At 35.4% G+C, this 20,756-nt stretch overlaps 1 protein-coding gene across 5 annotated transcripts in view; it reads left to right on the forward strand.

Moving 5' to 3' along the window:
• The window catches only part of LOC110449805 (sestrin-1-like), an 80,591-nt gene extending 60,305 nt beyond the window's left edge, over window positions 1-20,286 (forward strand). For 2 of the 5 annotated variants that reach the window (XM_021496895.1, XM_021496897.1), the window contains 8 exons: window positions 11,341-11,370; window positions 12,656-12,826; window positions 13,115-13,297; window positions 13,526-13,753; window positions 13,955-14,087; window positions 15,015-15,252; window positions 15,483-15,708; window positions 15,953-20,286. In XM_021496895.1, the coding sequence (XP_021352570.1) occupies window positions 11,341-11,370; window positions 12,656-12,826; window positions 13,115-13,297; window positions 13,526-13,753; window positions 13,955-14,087; window positions 15,015-15,252; window positions 15,483-15,708; window positions 15,953-16,039 (1,296 nt within the window). In that variant the 3' untranslated portion in view covers window positions 16,040-20,286. Of the gene's footprint in view, window positions 1-10,305; window positions 10,596-11,031; window positions 11,152-11,340; window positions 11,371-12,266; window positions 12,539-12,655; window positions 12,827-13,114; window positions 13,298-13,525; window positions 13,754-13,954; window positions 14,088-15,014; window positions 15,253-15,482; window positions 15,709-15,952 lie in introns of those variants that run through there. The other 3 variants (XM_021496896.1, XM_021496899.1, XM_021496898.1) reach the window with 3 other exon arrangements.
• Window positions 20,287-20,756: the final 470 nt, after the last annotated feature.

Genomic DNA, 20,756 nt, shown 5'->3' on the forward strand with positions numbered 1-20,756 from the left:
TATACATACATGTATGTAGCTCTACACTGGTAAAAAGGCCCCGAGGAACATTAATGATAACCTAGCTATATACATGTATGTAGCTCTACACTTGTAAAAAGGCCCCGAGGAACATTAATGATAACCTAGCTTAATATACATGTATGTAGCTNAGTCTGTTCACTCTGGCCTAGGGTAAAAAGATATAGGTGTAACAGATCTAGAGACAACCGTTCCTTCCTCAGTCTGTTCACTCTGGCCTAGGGTAGAGAAACTTACAGGTGTACCAGATCTAGAGACAACCGTTCCTTCGTTAGTCTGTTCACTCTGGCCTAGGGTAAAAAGATATAGGTGTAACAGATCTAGAGACAACCGTTCCTTCCTCAGTCTGTTCACTCTGGCCAAGGGTAGAGAAACATACAGGTGTACCAGAGACAACCCTTCCTTCGTTAGTCTGTTTACTCTGGCCTAGGGTAGAGAAACTTACAGGTGTACCAGAGACAACCCTTCCTTCGTTAGTCTGTTCACTCTGGCTTAGGGTAGAGAAACATACAGGTGTACCAGAGACAACTTTTTGTCAGTCTGTTACCATAGATATAATATCTAACTTTCTCCAGACATTTTGCTGGCATGAAAAAACTTACTGTGCAATAAAAAACATATCAACTTTAATAAAGGAAGTATCTAGTGAACTATACAGGCATCATGTGCCTTTTTGTTTTAGAAATGTCACTCTCCAGTTCAAACTGTAGTGTAACCTGGTCATTATTATAGTGGAATGATTACATTTCATGAAGCTTTATGATGTGAATTCACCCTGTCTTGTAAAACTGATACTGTTTGTAAAATATATGTTTAATGTAGGAAGGATGGCTTAGAGGTCAAGGTCAACAATGTCATAGTTCTGATATATGAAGAAAGAATGATGGACATGTGAAATCTTTACTGTAAAATTGTCACATAAGCAAGTCCAGTAATGACCAAACAAGTACTCCTTACACTGGTGTGGTCATTCACATCCACTCAAGGTCACTAAGATGACCAGTTAGATGACCATTCAGGCCTTTGATGTGGCCATGAGAATAGGTGATGACATGGCTTTATGATCCCATTCTCCTGTTTACTGACATGTAGTACTTCTGAGCTGATGTAAATCAGAGTCCTCAGTATGTTTGACAAGATAATCATGGTCAGTGCAGGTTTTTGCATGAGGTGGGAGAAAAAGCACATGTGCTGTGTATGTGATGATAGTGTGGGTGGTGTAGCACATGTGTTATGGCAGGTTATGGCTGGTTTATGGCTCGTTTAGTATAAAATAACTATAAAATGGTAGTCGTGTATTGTGTTGATCAGAACTCTCCACTGGGGGAAAAAATCACATTTCAGCATGACCTTGACTTTATCAAAGCATCTTTTCGCCATATTAATGTCATACCAGCCCATTAGCATTGTTTATCTTTAACCTGCTTGGATAACTTTTACAGCCATGCAAGTCTGTATTGATAACACGATCGTGTGATAAATCCATCTGTCCTCAATCTTCATGACATGCATATAATTTCTTTGTATGTAAAAAATCCACCAATTCTAGAAAAGTATTGTATGCTTGGTTATGTTCCATATTCTTCACTTCAAGAAAACTTTGAAGAAATTAGAAAGGCTTGTCTTGAATGTTGGATTTTCAACCCCTTATATGTAATATTAACAATAGGCTGTATCTATCTCAATTGATTTCACATGATGATTTACATGTAGTTACCTTTTAAATTATGGCATTATCTTAATTAGGTATGTATTTCTGTGTGATACATATGAGCCAAAAGAAAATCTTTTATGTCTAATTATTTTCACAATTCAAGTAAAACTATTGTATTTATCCAGCAATGAGCCCATGCCTGTTAATAAGCCCACATATATATACTACACTTCAGTAGATAGAGTTACCAATAAATGTTTTTTTGTTATGTTGTTATAATCCCTCCAAGATTAATTGTTTGCTAGCTGCTCCCTTGGGCTTATTTCTGATACAGTTAACATTTGCTAAAACAAACAGTCATCAAAATATAAAGTTGTGTAGGAAATCTTGCACCAAAAAAACCCATTATTTATTCGCGTTTAGGTGACCTTTATATTTATAAATACTCATTAAATTTTGACCAATCAGAGACCCTCTTTCAAAAGGGTGCTCAGTGTTGTAACAAATATGGCGGACATTGATGAGAATGATGTGAAAGTTCTGAAGTTATTTGAGATTGATCGTCTGAACCCCGAACAGAAAAAGATATTCAAAGCTTTATTAGAGAAGAAAGACTGTATGGCGGTGTTAACTACGCAATTATTACCCAATGGGTACGTTTTCCTTGGCATCGTAGAAACGTCAGTTCCCGCCGCCATATTTGTTTTGGAAAACTAATCTGTTCGATACCCCTTGCTATTTATCTATCGACCATGATATTCCGATTCGCTGGCAAACTTTTGCCTGCGCGCCTCTGATTGGTTCATCTAAAGGTCACTTGAACGTGACCCTGACCGCGGCACATTCAGATGTTCAGGCGGAGCCATGTAACAGATGATTTTAATCAGATTGCAATTGCTTGTAAGTCTGATACTTTCCACTTGACTCTTAAAGGGAAAATTCAGTTCTTAATATTTTCATATGTGGTCTAGACCAATGTTAGATGTATAATGTAAAATCCCTATAGGTACTTTTCCTTATGTGGACAGCAGGAGTCCCTAGTGTGAGGAACAGTCCCAAACCATCTACACAGAAAGCATGTTTCTATGTATATTTAATGTTGAATGGAGGAGTTGGCAGGCTTTCACACTGCTGTACCGGTATAGGATATAGTTAGGATTGATAGAACATTTTACATGTGCTTCAGGTTTAGTATCAAAGACATATAGCTTCTGGAAAACATGGGATGCAAATTACAAATTAGTTAATAGACATCATTGGAGATTAAATGTTCAAACCTGTCCAGGATGGAGACTACTCGGAATTTAATCGAAGGAATTTTAACTATTTTGATTTAAATACAAAAACAAACTCCAGCAATGTGCAGTCTCGAGCTATCTTTAGCCTTCTGGTGTTTCAATCTGTACAGAGTTTTCTGATAAACTGAGTACCTACAATGTCATTCCATCATCTATCTTTACCCTGTATGCTGTTTAATCCTGGGGAAGTGTTTTGAAGTTGTTGATTGAGCCAGCGTTCCTGATTTCTCTACAACATGTGAGGTTTCATGACTTTTACTTTTGATTTTGTCATGTGTCCATAGATTTCAATTTATTGAGGCATCACACATGTTTCTATGACTCCGGTGAAATCCATTTACTGGGATCTGTCTCCAAACCTGCACTCAGCATTGGATGACTCATTCCCTGATATCGATATTTTCCCTGAATCAGCAGATTTTGCTACTAAAGTACTGCTGTTCCCACACAGAGATAAACTAAGCCTAGATTTGAGCGTCTTGTTTGTCTCCTAGCTGTCACTGATGTCCTGGAAGACAGCCATCAAGGGAATCGGTTTGAGGAATAAACAAGTGAAAGAATAATATTGGATTAGATTTTATCATAACTGAAGTTTACCTTGCTTTCTAATTTTGCCAGATAAGTGGTTTACAATAGGTATTATGTAAATCTTTAAATTCATCTTTATCCTCAATTCACACAATAAGTACATGAATGTTTGCAAGAACATATCAAACCTCTCTCTTGGGGGTGGATACAAATCATTGCAAGTTAAATTCAAGGTAACATCGTTTAGAAACATTTTTTCAGAGTAATTTAACTCATAATGAACCCTAATAAGGATGAAGCTGACACCAAAATAAACAGGAGGACAACATGATAGGTGAAACTTAACCACGTTAATCCATATAAATATATTTCCTATACGGGTCACCAATCCTAATGACAATGACAAGTCCTTGACAAAGGTCATTCCACAGGTGATAAAATCAGGACACCAGACTCATCCTCCTCACTCACCACACAGACATTGGGACTAGCAGGGGGTTTACTTCAATCAGTGAGTAACTTTGTTTATATACAGCATAGTGATGGAGATGGCTCCCATGTGGTCTCTTAACACAACAGCAGTATCACGTAATCAAGACATCGGTGGTCAGCTTCATAGACCTTTCTCAAAAGGATCATATTAAATTAATAAAAGATTGTTTTTATTTTCAATGTTGAAGATTCTTTTTGGGTTAAAATCACACATTGTCTCACAGTGTTATTTGTTTTCCTTATGTGGAACACCTTCCTAGTATCAGCTGGTGACCTGTCCAATTCCATGGTTCTCCATAAACACTCAATGGACACCATCATTCCTACAGCTATGAACAGAGATAGACATGCCTGTATTGATTCCTAGACTAGCCAGTTTTTCATTAGCAGATCCTTCTTCCTTGTTTATCATATTGATTTCTCCTTTCCATTAATCTGGCCGACTGGCTGTTCTAGGGGGTCATCAGGATGTGTGTGCTACACCTACCAAAAGCAGGCCAGTCACATTGTTCAGGTTACTAGGTACATAGAGTAGGAGGAGGTTAAAGGTCACATCACTCTCAACACAACAATGGTAGACATATATAAAAATGACAGTTCCCCTGTAAATAGGTATGTGCTGGCCAGGGTGCTTTCATTATTGCAATCCTCCAGGGATGTTACATTTTGCTTTAATAATGAAGTTAAAAAAGATGGGTCTTTCAGGCAAAAGGCAATATTGCACTCTGATCTGTAAATGTAACTTTCAAAGTGGATGGACAGCTCTTTGGTCTGATGATGATGTGTGTTTTATTCCCAGTTTTACCCATTAGTAATCATGCAATGTGCTGGAAATTTCCACAGATCATTTTGTGATGCATCTTTAGGACAATGATGAAAAGTATACAGGCTGAACTGAGGTTAAGGTCGTCAGGGTTTATATGTTGTCAAGGTTATCAGAATTAGATAGGTAATGGCAAGGTCACTTAGGTTTTATATAATCTTCTTCTCAAGGAGGTACATATATTGTGGCCTTAGCCCAGAAGCTTCCTTGTTAAGCTAACATCTGCTAATTGTAATTAATTTCTTCATCAAACTTTAAACATAGCAATGTGTATAAAAGAGCAGTTTTGAACAGATTTTTGAATTTTTTGACACAATCTTATTAAATGATATCCTTATTTAGCATGATGCTGTAGGTATTAGTATCCTATTAAGGTCGATTTCATTCAGTTAGAAGTTTTTTGTTGAAAATAATGATAACATGATAAAATAGAAAATAAGGTAGATATTTTATATTTTTATTCATGTTTTATGTAAAAAAAAAATGATATGCAAGGTACTAAGTCCACTTTTAGTTTTAATTGAAAAGTCAAAAGTAATCAACAAACCACAATGACACTGTGTACACAAGCATTATGTTTTAGTACTGGTAGAGTCATTCAGCGCAGCAGTGAAACAGTTCACCTAGTGTGGGGAAGGCAGTATTACTGGTATGTCACAACACACTGTGGAAACAGTTTACCTAGTGTGGGAAAGGCAGTATTACTGGTTTGTCACAACACACTATGGAAACAGTTTACCTAGTGTGGGGAAGGCAGGATTACTGGTATGTCACAACACACTGTGGAAACAGTTCACCTAGTGTGGGAAAGGCAGTATTACTGGTATGTCACAACACACTGTGGAAACAGTTAACCTAGTGTGGGGAAGGCAGTATTACTGGTATGTCACAACACACTGTGGAAACAGTTTACCTAGTGTGGGGAACGCAGTATTACTGGTATGTCACAACACACTGTGGATACAGTTTACCTGGTGTGGGGAAGGCAGTATTACTGGTATGTCACACCACGCTGTGGAAACAGTTTACCTAGTGTGGGGAAGGCAGGATTACTGGTATGTCACAACACACTGTGGAAACAGTTTACCTAGCGTGGGGAAGGCAGTATTACTGGTATGTCACAACACGCCGTGGAAACAGTTTACCTAGTGTGGGGAAGGCAGTATTACTGGTATGTCACACCACGCTGTGGAAACAGTTTACCTAGTGTGGGGAAGGCAGGATTACTGGTATGTCACAACACACTGTGGAAACAGTTGACCTAGTGTGGGAAAGGCAGTATTACTGGTATGTCACAACACACTGTGGATACAGTTTACCTGGTGTGGGGAAGGCAGTATTACTGGTATGTCACAAGACGCCGTGGAAACAGTTTACCTAGTGTGGGGAAGGCAGGATTACTGGTATGTCACAACACACCGTGGATACAGTTCACCTAGTGTGGGGAAGGCAGTATTACTAGTATGTCACAACACACTGTGGAAACAGTTTACCTAGTGTGAGGAAGTCAGTATTACTGGTATGTCACAACACACTGTGGAAACAGTTAACCTAGTGTGGGAAAGGCAGTATTACTGGTTTGTCACAACACACTGTGGAAACAGTTAACCTAGTGTGGGAAAGGCAGTATTACTGGTTTGTCACAACACACTGTGGAAACAGTTAACCTAGTGTTGGGAAGGCAGTATTACTGGTATGTCACAACACACCGTGGATACAGTTCACCTAGTGTGGGGAAGGCAGTATTACTAGTATGTCACAACACACTGTGGAAACAGTTTACCTAGTGTGAGGAAGTCAGTATTACTGGTATGTCACAACACACTGTGGAAACAGTTTACCTAGTGTGGGGAACGCAGTATTACTGGTATGTCACAACACACTGTGGATACAGTTTACCTGGTGTGGGGAAGGCAGTATTACTGGTATGTCACACCACACTGTGGAAACAGTTTACCTAGTGTGGGGAACGCAGTATTACTGGTATGTCACAACACACTGTGGAAACAGTTTACCTAGTGTGGGGAACGCAGTATTACTGGTATGTCACAACACACTGTGGATACAGTTTACCTGGTGTGGGGAAGGCAGTATTACTGGTATGTCACACCACACTGTGGAAACAGTTTACCTAGTGTGGGGAACGCAGTATTACTGGTATGTCACAACACACTGTGGATACAGTTTACCTGGTGTGGGGAAGGCAGTATTACTGGTATGTCACAACGCACTGTGGAAACAGTTTACCTAGTGTGGGGAAGGCAGGATTACTGGTATGTCACAACACACCGTGGATACAGTTTACCTAGTGTGGGGAAGGCAGTATCTAGTGTGGGGAAGGCAGTATTACTGGTATGTCACAACACACTGTGGAAAAAACAGTTACTTATTGCCCGCATATGACAATAATTCAAATGTGTGCAAATACAAGTGATATGCTGGTTACCAGTCTAGTCAAAGTAATATTTTCCGAAATTTTAAATAAATAAAAAAGTTTTGTTGCCTTCAGAACAAAACGGCCAGTGTGTGCTGTCAATGCTAAGATTACATCATAACTAATCAGCATGTTATGGTTTATTTTTTCTAAAATAAACACTATTTAACCTCTCCATGTACATCTAAGTACTAAATTACTAGTCATTTACTGATTGATATGAGAATTGATTAGATAAGCTGAAACGCTGTCAGCCTGGAGTTGCCTCAGCATCTTTTCACTATATGCCTGACTTCAGCATGGGATTGCATCAGCAGTGTGGTGTTCAGTACATGAACAGTGTATAAATAGATACAAGGAAGTTTTACATCCCAGTTGATTGGGGTCAGGATGGGGAATCAGTGGAGGAGGAGGGTATATTGGTCAAATAACTGTTCAGGAAAGGAAAATGTGTCTGTTTAGGCTAAACAAATAAAATGTACAATGATTAAACTTTGCAGAATAGTGATTTATTTTTCAAGTAATTTATGTTTAATTTATATTCTTTTATCCAAAACATTTGTGGTGTGCATCTTTTTGCCCCCACCTCCATCCCATCCCAATATAAAAAAAAAAAAAAACCTGAGTAGTATGTTATTGTACAAAAGTTGATCTAGAAACAAAATCATGAATTTCTTAATTCAAACATTAAAAACTGCATAAACATAATGTTATTTAATTTTTGGAAAATTGTGTTAGAAACAACACGTAAGTAGTAATAGTTGGTATACCACGTAATAATCTTAATTGTTTGCTATGTAATAATGGTATTGGGGATGAATACCACTATCTTTTTCAATGTAATAATGCTACGATAACAAATTATAGACATAAATCCAAGTTTAGCTAAAAATGAGAGGTATGTTTGAAATTTGTAATCGACCCTTATTATCCAGAGTGAGCTACTTTCTTAAAAATGTAGAAAACCTATGTATTTCACGCTGATTATTATCATACAAAAGCAGTTTACTCTAAAATTGCATAAATTTGTTATTTATTACCTTTATACACTTATAATTTGCATGTAATCATTATTATTCTTGAGTGAGTTACTTTAATGCGTATCTAACATAATTATTTATATGTTACAATGAACTTAGTAACTGTATTACCCTGTCTGCCGTGTATGTTGTTTTGAATTTTTGACCTCTTGTTACACACACAAGTGTGTCAAGAGTGTAATAAAGAAACTGAATCTGAAACTGCAGAAACACTGTGAGTAAGCCTGCACTGTAATGATTTAATTATGCAAAAATAAATTGATTTAATTCAATAATTGAGAGAAGCACTTCACCATATAAAAATCTTTACTTCATTCAACCGTAAATAGATATATAGTTAAGGCCTTCGTCAAAAGGTTGATTACCTTTGTGAATTTCAACCAGATCAGTACAGGCCTAAATTTGTGGTGAACAAATTATTGTTCATTTTTAGGATATTTTTTGTATTTCTGACACCGAAAAGTTTCATCCAATCAGATTCTCTGACATAAGATCCACACCAACAAATGAGATAAACTGAAAAGCATAAAAATTGATAAAGATGTTAATTTTATAATTATAACTCTGTGTAATAATGTACATCTAAATTTAACCCACAAGAACCAACAGAAATATGTACATTATTCACCTTTTAGTTCTACCTGTTCAAGCTAATATTAAAATATTCTAGTTTTTAAATATTAATTTATTAATAGTGCATGCATATTGTGTTAATTCTTTTGCAAAATCCTTCAGAATCTGAATATCTTTGCAGTAAGAAAATGTCAAAGACGTATCTATGTTGACATCCTTTTTAACAAACTAACAATATAATGTTACAATGAAAAAAATGCACAGCCAGAATGCCGGGTTCGAGCCAGGCCATCATGACCCTCTGTAGCACGAAGAAAGTTGGCAACTGTAATACTCACTCATGGTCACAGGCATAAATTGTTTCTGGCAATACAAATAGTCATGAGAAAAGAAAGAAAAAAACTAGACTACTCTTGGTATATTTTAAGAGTAGGATGGGTGTTTTTTTCTCGTGACTATTTTTTTATTGACAGAAACAAATGCCTGTGCTCACGGTGTACAATTAAAATCTGTCACACTAATTAATATAAATACATAAAAATGCCATAGTCTCAGCTATGCAAATAAATTAATCGAATTTCAGCAAAACAATAAGCAAAATCTGTAGTGAATTCTACTCAAATTATAAATATCAAAATATTCTTATTATAGAAACTTTTTTTGAAGTCAATGTTTGAATTTTGATATTATGGTAACTGTGGTGTTTATAGTACAATTTAAAGTCATAATTCAAGTTTTAATTATTACACGTGTTCACAATATTATACTAGTCTGAAATAAGTAATGAACCTTGCCATATCTATTATCACTCACATTGTTGTTCATGACCGATTTTTCATGTGAAGGTCATTTTGGAACACACCTCCGTTCTCGACCAATGAAGTCTCACTATTGGACCAACCCACATTTTAACCAATCAACGTCGACCTAACTTACATCAGCTGTTTGTGGCCAAACACACGTTGGCAATAAGCTAAGTTATCGTTTTAAATAATCGAGATATCATGTAAATTAATCTGAAATTATAATCAACATTAACGTAATATTATATTGCGCCCTTAGCAAATAGATGACAAACGTTTAAATAATGAAATAAAAGCAAATCTGTTCGTACTGTGTTTAATTTTGAAACGGCCCCGGTTTCATGTACTTAAAAATAGAAATGTACTGTCGGTGCCTGGTGATAGCTATGGAAAATATACTGGTCATTCTTCATTTTAATTCGTTTAATTGATCATTTTCCATCAAATATGTTTCGTTTTTCTCAGATTTTTAAGTTCTGTTGGAAATAGTTTGCCGTCATGTTGTAAGAAAGAAGTTTTAATTGAAGAAACCGTTGCTTCGTCTACCATGGAAAAATCCCATGTGCTGTGTCAATCAATCGGGCATGTGACTGGTCGGGAACGATGATTGGTTGTTGGGTGAAGCTCCTCCCGATGACTTCATCTTGCATACATTAGCATATATTGACTTAGATTACTAGTCCGCTAACCTCAGCAGATCAGAGTGAACGTTTAGAGTTATAACGGAGAGGTTGTGTTTGTGCATTGAAGGAAATATTTATTATGTAAAGCAGTGTTTGGTGATGTTGGATTTTACAAACTCGTTGGAGCTTAAATCTGTGGATTTGGACAAGATTAACGGAAATAATAATACGGCTTCTGTTATCTTGGGTTGTCAAATGTGCGATACTGCACCTTTAAAGGATGGACAAACAGTTCTACCGAAAAAGGTATTTGTTCATTTTCTCGCGAAACTGTTCCATTTTCAATTTGTTTTTAATTAATTGCATTGTCACAATAAAATTTCTTTGTACTATATTGCTGGGTATTGGACTCGAAGCATTAATTTTACCGCATCGAAGCATTTGCTATGATGTTTCATTATTTGGGCCGATCGAGATTTTGCAAGATTTATGTGTGATGTCTAAAGTTAAGCTCTTATGTTGTCTTCACTTATTTTTGTCGACTCGCACCCAGTCACAATTGTTATGGAAATTGTTATTGGTATTTGTACTTGTATGTTGGTCTCGCCCAAAATAATGCGAGTAATGCCAATGGATGCAGAAAGTCCAGCTGAAACTGCATTTCGGTTTTGAAATGGTCCCTTCGGTAGGAAATAATATCCGCTAGGTGTCGCTTCAATTGTGTCAGAGGTCATCAGCTGGAAAATCAGCTGTTTCTGTGTGAACAAAGAAGCGTCGATCTTGACAGGACTTGATGTTTGACAGTTGAAACACAAAGATGATTTTAAAAGGATGTGTACACATTTCTAAATTGCAACAATCTGTAAGTTGTTTATACTCCATCTACTTATCATTATTGTTATTTCGTGTTTCCATGTTACAAATTACTTAATTAGTAATCATTGAATGTTTCCCCGAGTATTTCTGACCGTCCCGAGCTCCGGAGAAGTTTCCATCTTCTTTCATGTCTCCTTTACGCAAATGCATTAACGCATGACCTTTGTTTTTGCAGATAATACCAGCAAGCTCCAAAGACACAGAGGTGTGTATTTCGTTTAAATTATTATGGGGGAGGGGTACCTCTGATCATTTCAAAATCCAAAATTCAATAATACTGTACTGACTACAAAATAATTAGTTACTATGGATAACCTGTTATAAAAACCACAGGAGCCAGACATTCTGTCAAATAAATAATGCAAAAAATACCTAGGCCTATAATTTGCTTAAAAAATATGATTTATTGAAGGTTGTTTTCAAAACATTGAATTTTATCATTGACCATTAAATTATGTTGTTAACGACGTCATCTGATTATTTAGGGAAACCTGCTCCTTTTTTGAGGCAACAAGTGAAACAAACTAGGAAATTACATTAGATAACAAATTGAAATCTACAAATCTAAAAGAAAAATACCGTAAATGTAGACAATAGAAAACTTTTAAGTGTATATATAGATGATATTAAAATTGATGAAATCATAATGCAAGTAAATTTTATTACAAAAGGTGTAGTTGTATATTTGTCACAAAATAACAATAGAGGATATCTGATTTCTGATAAGTAAAAAAATGTGATCTTCATCATTAAAACAAGCTTCAAATATTAATGTTAATTTTAAACAAGAAGAAAATAGGTATATAAAGAAGAGATTAAAGAAAATCAGTAAAAATTCTTGTCAGATCTCGCTTGTAGTTTGTTTATAACTTTAGTACCAGCTTATCCTGTCAATGTATTCCTAACCACTTTTGTTAATATAAATACCAGATGATGAAATTTGTAAAAACAGTCACAGTTGACTGCTTGTACAGGAAGAAAAAGGATAGGCTCAGGGCAAGCAGTTCTAGTTGGGTGATGCAATGCTTTTTTTGTTGTGTATAACACAGCCCATTCAGATATTGGGGGCCTACTCCGTGCTGATGCAATATTTGTGTCGGTTGATATACAGTATAGTATAGGTTAACAACCAGTTCATTTGTGCTAGGGTTGAGCAGGAGTGAGGATATGGATCTCTGTAGTAGTAGTAGCAGCAGCAGCAGCGTACATGTAGTGTAGTTATTCAGAAGCAGAGCAGTTGTTAACGTGAAGAGTCCAGATAAAATTATCTACGTTAACTGAGGAAAAGTATAAAAATGACGAAGTTAGAACATTTACTGGAAATACTGGGTTTGAACAATCCAGAGAAAATGGGATTATCAAAAGATATGAAGGTAAATTTTTAACACGGTGTAGTTTTAAATTTATTTATGAATTAAATGAATAAGTTGTAACATTTAAGAATTTCTTTTCCCGCTTTGAACATATTTGTCTGATTTGTGTTTCTTCAGACACAAGCCCTGTTTGTGGATGCTTTCCTACAAAATAATCGGCTAGACCATGTTGTTCAGCTTATGGGGTACCATCCACAATACTTAGAATGCTTTCTGAGGACCCAGCAGTATCTGATGAAAGGAGATGGGGCCCTACCATTCCATTATCGTCATTACATTGCTATCATGGTAAGTGTGGACAATTTAGAAAAACTTAATAGTAAGAGAAAATTGACAAAAACTCGGAAAAGGTTATGATCATTTACTGGTTGTTTTTTTTGTATCATTTTTTAAAATTGATTTATAATTTTTAAAATATTTATTGGTTTATTTGCTTACATGTTTACATACAAGGTAGATTGGTGGAACCCTCCTGATTTGTAATCCTTCAGAAAATACTTAACGATTCTTACTGTTGTGTAATCTTTGGGTGGCTGAAGTTTTTTTATTTTAATCAGGGCTATTTGTAATTTTCAGGCTGCCAGTCGCCATATGTGTACCTACCTGGTTCACCTCCATGAACAGGAGTTCATTCTGCAAGGTGGAGATCCTGAATGGTTGAAGGGAACAAGTCATGTTCCCAAAAAACTCAGGGATTTGAATGAACTCAACAAGTTACTGGCCCACCGCCCATGGCTAATATGCAAATCACATATTGAGGTAAGCACATTAGTCTAGAGATTTTGTTGTGAATGTTAAATTATGTTTCAGGTTGTCATTAAAATTACGAATCTCAATTTATTATAAGAAGGTTTTTAGCCTTGAAATACAGCACTTTGTGATGGTAACTTTGAGAAGTTATGATCATGTTAAGAAACCATACTCCATAACAATTTCGACAACTTAATTATAACCATATCTGATTTTTGTTTTATCTTTGAATTTCAGAAACTTGCAAGGTCAACAAACTCAAAAGACAACTGGTCGATCAGTGAATTGGTGCAAGCTTTGATTCTGATGGCACATTTCCATTCGCTTTGTTCTTTCGTTTACGGGTGTGGGATTAAATCAGAAATTGATCACAATGGAGGATTTACCTACAGACCTCAGTCCCCTGTAGAAAAAAATTCAAATGACTTTGATTCTTCCGATAGTTCTTCCACAAATGGGGATATTGTAAGTAACATTCTCATGATACAAATTCAGCATTCATGTCATTTTATCTTCAGTGAATGAGAAAGACGAATTTCCATTCTTTTAATTGAAATTGACAGAATTTGGCGAAGTATTAAGTAACTTTTGTTTAATGATAAATGTATAAAATTGTCATTTTGTGATGTAACAATTTTTAAACATTTTGATATTTGATTTTATTAGAATTCTGAACCTGAAGTAGGCATAGAACTACTCATGGAACGAATGAAGAAATTAGTGGAGGAGGGTGAAGAAGAAACAACGCAAGAGGAGCGAGTGAAGCGATTTGAGAAAGTGGAAAGCCAAAGTGTTGAAAGTAAGTACACATTTTGATTTGATGTCATGATTTCTGTGTGTATCACTAAAGTTGTGAGATAATTAAAAGTTGTTTATCAGTCATCATTGTAGAACCTTAGGCCAAGGTGATGGTTATATATTGCATGTTAAGGAACTACCCTATCAAAGTAGTGTGTAATCACGTCTGTATATTGATTAACTGATACAGATATATAGCCATACTACTTAACAGGTAATTGCTTTCTCAAGCTAATTATGGGATACTGTCATGCAATCTCCTCAGCATTTATATACAAACATGAATTTTTAGGTCACCTGAGCTTTAGCTCAAGTGACCTTTTGCTATCCGTTTTCGTCCGTCGTCGTCCGTCGTCCGTTAACATTTTACATTTTAAACTTAAAGTCAAGTTCTGCTGGGCCGATTGAACTGAAAGTTGGTAGGAATGATCGCCTCATGGTCCTGACAAAGTGTTGTTATTTTTCGGGTCAATCAGAAATACAATTTGGCTGCCATGGCCGCTATTTTGCTACTAAATTCTAATAGGCCGATCTCACTTAAAATTGGTCTAGGAATGATCAGCTCATGGTCCTGACAAAGTTAAGTTAACATTATACTATTTTTTACTCAAATTGGTACATATTTCAACAAAAAAAATAAATACTGTAGACTCAGGTGACCGTTAAGGCCCATGGGCCTCTTGTTGTGTAAGGTGGGGAAGAAATGACACGGGTGATACAAAGCTTTGATGTTAATTATAGATGATGTAGTAGTACTGTTAAGATGATGATCTCTGTTAAATACACTGCTGCACTTCTGAAATATTATAATCCAAGTTTATTTTGGTGTAAACTACCACATAAGAAACATCAAGACAGAAATGTTTTCCCTCTTGGGACTATTTAAAAATAAAATAATAAATTTGTTGTCTGGCTTTTCCCCCCGCAGTTGCTGCAAACACAGTTCGACCATCCCCGAAGGCAGAGGTCTTGAAATATGTAGATGATGCGGAATACTGTTATCAGGATTTTGCTAAACGGGACTCGGTTGAAGACATACCAACCTTTAGAGCAACAGATTACAGTTGGGAAGATCATGGGTTCTCATTATCAAACCGATTATATATGGATATTGGTAATCAATTAGAGGACAAATTCTCCGTAGCCACCAACATGACCTACTACACGTAAGTGTTTCTACTGCAATAATATTCATTGATCTCTTTTAAAAATTTGTGTGTGGAAAAATTCCACATATTGCATGAATGTTAAATTCAAATGAGAAGTAGAAATCTTTCTTAAAAGCTTCCTGAAATTTTAATCTACTTGGTTAACTTAAAGATGCAGTATATATATAGTCAAAACAAATTGGTCAAATCCAATGTCTATTTTGACTGAACTGTTGGTGTGTTTACAGAATGGGGGAGGTGCGTGACGTGGATACCACAGCATTCCGTCGAGCTATCTGGAGTTACATTCACTGTTTGTATGGCATCATGCATGACGATTACAACTATGGTCAAGTGAATCAGCTACTAGAAAGGAACCTCAAGGCATACATAAAGACAATGACGTGTTATCCAGAAAGACTGACTCGCAAAGACTACGACAATGTCATGAGGGAGTTTAAACATTCAGAAAAGGTAAGCATGACACTTTCCTTTGTTCACATGTTCATTAAGTTTATGACTGTCAGTTAAGTAAAATGCATACATAAATTTTTGTAGAATCTGAAAACTTACTATTTCATATTTGTGCAAGAAGCAGTTGAAAACAATACAACCACATATATATCTGCTTTTAATATCTAATATTGTAAAATTCAAGTGCATTATTTGATCATGATTTTGAGATGAAATAACAAAATATATCTTCACATCCTCATAGGTACACGTGAATCTGATGTTGCTGGAGGCACGGTTTCAAGCGGAACTTCTGTACGCATTGCGGGGTGTGATGCAGTTTATGACGTGATGTGATCAAGACATAATAACAAGACTTGGAATTGTTCTCCTGAAACACCATGGATGTGAATAGCTAGATAGATATATGCAGAGGGGCGTTCCTTCATTGAAGTTTCAAGTTGGAGATGGGCAACCAGCCTTTTCTGATTGGTCAGGAATTTGCAGAAAGCCTTTTCTGATTGGACAGGGACTGACAGTGGTGCATGCACTGCTGATGTGTTTGTGGGTAGTCATGGTGACGACTGGATGCATCAGTAGTACAATTTAATGTGTCTGTGATAATGTCTTTCATTTTAACTAAACCCATTGTGGTGAAAATATATGGACATCGGTCAAACTATTGAATATAAGTGGCATGAAAGTTAAGGGGGTGTATGAATATGTTGTAAATGTTTTTTTATGTTGTGTTAGAAAGTAGTCCATTGTTTTAAAAGCAGTAGATCAGATCTACTTGTGGTGAAGGAGGGAGAGAAAAAGCGAGTCAGAGAATAAGGATATACATAGTTTAATGAAGAGTTAATAAATGGAGCAAGAAAGAGGATACACGATAGTATCTGTAGTGAACAACTTCATAATGTATTCATATAAACATGTTGGATGTGCAATTTATGGAGTGCGGGAGATGCTATAAGCGTCTATTCGTGAAGGAGATTATAGGATGGTAAGGTACCCTTATCAGGACTTACACATGGTTGCACAAGTGGGGGGTGCTGGTGGGTAACACCTGTACAGTGTGTGACCAAAAGGATGTGAGCCAGTTCGGGCAAGAAGTCAAAACGTCTTTCAATAGGTGCTGCAGACCTAAGTAATATTGTAAACTGCTTAAAGCTATACTCATTTTATAATATATACCATACTTTCATAGTCTCCACAATGTCGTATTTTCTGTACAAAACACTGTTTATCCACACACTTGTAAAAACCAAAGTCTCATATACTGTTGACAGCATTACTAGTAACTTGTGTTACTGAAATGGTGCGAATTTGTTTGTTTCCAAACAATACATTCCACAGTGTTGTGAGAATTGTCATGCCTCATACAAACCCTATATCCTAGTCAATTTGACACTTCCTTTGTGTTTAGTATACATGTTTTCTCTTCTTGGTTTATAATTATGTCGCTTGTTTGCAAAATTTAGAAAAAATGTACCATAGCTATGTTGGGGAACAATATCTAAACTCTATTTTAGAACTTAATCGAAATTATTTAAAGTTAAATTCTTAATTAAGTAAAACCTGAGGGAACAAATGTACAAATATATGGTAGGGTGAAACCTCGTTGATTCAGCCATCACTAACTATAATATGGTTGTCTTATTCTCTGGTCAATGTTATGGGGACATATATTTCTCTTTCTCTAGTGTCCTAGTGATTAAGTCAATTCACCATCCTAACATTTAACTGGAAACACAAGTGTGTTTATTAATGAGGTAGACTGCAAAGGCAAACAAAATAATTCTTCGGTACACGTCTTTTATTTCAAAATCAAAATATTTATTTTTTTCCCAAAATTAGAGGTAAGTCAAAAATCATGATAGTGCTACAATCAAAAATCAAATTCACATTTCATTTGTATTTTAATTTGAAGTGCTGATACAAACAAATACGATACATATTTTCCAGGACAGTTCTTGAGATGCATTGATATTGTTATCACAGCTGCTGATAAGTGATATAGTTATTGATATAGGGCGACTCTTAGTGGGTATGTACATAGGCATACATATATTATACATGCACATAGGTCTTGTTTCACATACATACCAGTATGTAGTTAAATCTGTTATATATATAATACTTGGCTCGCCTTGTAACTTGTTAGTAATATTTATACAAATATAGTGTTGAAAACCTTCTCCAACTTACTAAACCTGATCAGGTATATTGAAACCCTAGATCAGGTAGGGTTGTTTTGACTTGCTAAACCTGATCAGGTATATTGAAACCCTTGATCAGGTAGGGTTGTTTTCACTTTATGTTGTTCCTCTATTAAGCCAGTAAATTAGGAAGTGTTCTTAGTTGAAGTTGTAATGAAAGTTTGGTTAGCATGACGAAACATTGCCAAATAATTGATTAAGCTAACCAGACCTACTACTACCCTACTCATCGTATACTGCTTTCATCATTTGCCATTTCTAATTCCTGTTTCCTTGTAACATTGTGTATGCGATGGACAATACAATATACAAAAGTAGTTCAAAAAGTGTCTATAAGGAAATCTTGACAATACCCATATTTGCAGTATGTGTGGTTTACAGAAGGTTGACCACGTTCATCCTGAAAAATTGCAATAGAAAACGGAACAATTTTCCGGTGAATATTTTTGTTTCATTGGTGCAGAATTTAGCTATTCCAAAAATATTTTCTGTTTACAAGTTTCTGTAGTATGTGCAGTAATTAACAAGGGCTTCTAGATCAATGTTTACATTTGTTGTACTTCTAGATCAATGTTTACATTTGTTGTACTTCTAGATCAATGTTTACATTTGTTGTACTAAAAGCTGTAAATCTTTTGCCATTCAGAAACAACTGTTATTGATGTTATATTTCCAGATGTATTTGACGATGAATTTTGACTTCTGTCACATTGATATTGATGACTTTGGGCCCTTCTTCAAGTGTAAACGTATTGTTTAATGATAAATACATATTGTCAAATAGTGTTGTTAAGGCTATATGCTACCTTACTGTGCCATTCTGCATTTACTCCTACCAAAAGAGTTCCTACTTATAAAGCAGTTTTTTGATGCATCATAATGAGACGTTTTAGTCCAAAGATGACTTATTGGAAAGGTACACAAAAGATATATACAATGCTAATTTACTTCGGGGATACCATGAATAAAGCAATAAAGCAATCATGCTATTTTTTGAAGGAAACAAATTTTAAAAATAAAAAAAAGAGTTGTGTGTATAGTAGCCCATAACCTTTAATAAGATCATGTATTACATCAGGAGTAGGGCACATTCTGTTTGGACTGGGAAGTATTACGTGATTTACATATTTTGCATGGATTTGAGATTATTTTCATTTGTAGATCAAACAAAAAATGTACAAAAATTGCTTGCCTTGTAGTACATGTGGCTTTTGTATTAAGAAAAATAAGGTGCACCATGCATATTGTAAATAATACAATATTATACATTATTAGATAATAACATTGACTATTACAATCCTAGCATCGAACAAATCATCTATTTATATAAACCAGTAAATGGCAATTCAGAAATGGCTAAAATGATTACAAATGCAGTTTTTATCGCAAATTAAATATTTTGAATACAAATTTTGTGCAATTATGAAATATGACATCTATTTTGATTATATATTGTATTTATGTATTGTGATTTGGGGCATTACTTCAACTTTAAAAGAATATGAAATTACTGAACTACTCCATATTGTATGTACTGTCTACTATAAATTTACCTTGACTCTTAAATACAGATACATATTTTTCAGGTTTCATAAACTTAAACTGATGAAGTGATAATGATTAACGGGAAATGAAAGTTTGAGAGGGAAAACATTCAAAATTAATGGATGAATACATTGTTTGACAATTGTGTTCCGTTTGAAAGTTGTGTTCACTACATTTGTGCTTTTGAGAATCTGCAGTGTACAAACTGTTGTACACGTTTGCAGACATTAAGAAATCCGACTTATAAAAATAGTGTCTAACACTTGAACAAACCAGTGCTTCACCAGGATCAAATCACTTTTGGTGAGCAACAAAATAATTTCGTCCTTTTGAAAAAAGAAAGTTTGTACTCTTTTTCATTTTTGCATTGATCTGCTCAGATCTTTTTTATACATGAAAGATAACCAAAATTGCAATTATGAGGAAAAGAAAAATATTGTTTATGACCAGGATGTTTGCAATAACAAAAGTGTTCATTTTTGTCACTGATCAAAACAAATCCAGGTTGTATCCAATGAAAATGTAGATGAAAACTTGTGCTATTTCAACACTTGTAGGCTTCCACTGGTAACACGGTTACAGTGTCCTCAGCATTGCTATGATTGGATGTTTGTAAGAGAAGTCTGTTTTGTTCAGTGATACAAAGGAGAAAACACTGTTATTCATTCCAAACCTGATCTCTAGACTTTTATAGAAATACTGGTGCCAGTATTTATAAAACTATTTAGACTGTCCTAGTCTAATATTGAAAATGAATCTGTATTATTTATTTGACTATTTAACCTTTCCTACGTTGTGATACTATGTTGCTAAATAAAGAAAAAGTTAATGAAAACTTGTTTTTTTGTTTCTTTACTTTAAATAGAACGTTCAAAGGAATTTTACAAGTTGGTTTTGTATGTTTGATTTCCAAAGTAGAAATGAATTATGGATCCATCAACTGCAACACAGCATTTAGCTTAGCTGCCGAAAGGGCCATGCCAGTTTTACTGCCGTCAAAACTCTCGACTCCTCATGAACGATCTAATCCTCATAAACGGCCGAGCAGACTTTAAACCAAATTTGGTTTAATGCATCATGGAGCTAATGGGACAAGATCATATATAAACTAAAGACGAACCCCCCACTTGGGACATAGAGAAAACAAGGACAAGAACCTCATTTGGAATTAACTATCACTATGAAGGAAGAATCAATGTTATTTAAACAAAGGGAACAAGAACACTGCTTCACTTGTGTGTGAAGGGACTTAAAACACAATTTGGTCTGAAGCATCCAGGGGACCCAATGTTGTAGTTGTGACCC

Source organism: Mizuhopecten yessoensis, unplaced genomic scaffold (genome assembly GCF_002113885.1).
Source record: "Mizuhopecten yessoensis strain PY_sf001 unplaced genomic scaffold, ASM211388v2 scaffold4823, whole genome shotgun sequence".
Lineage (NCBI taxonomy): Eukaryota > Metazoa > Mollusca > Bivalvia > Pectinida > Pectinidae > Mizuhopecten > Mizuhopecten yessoensis.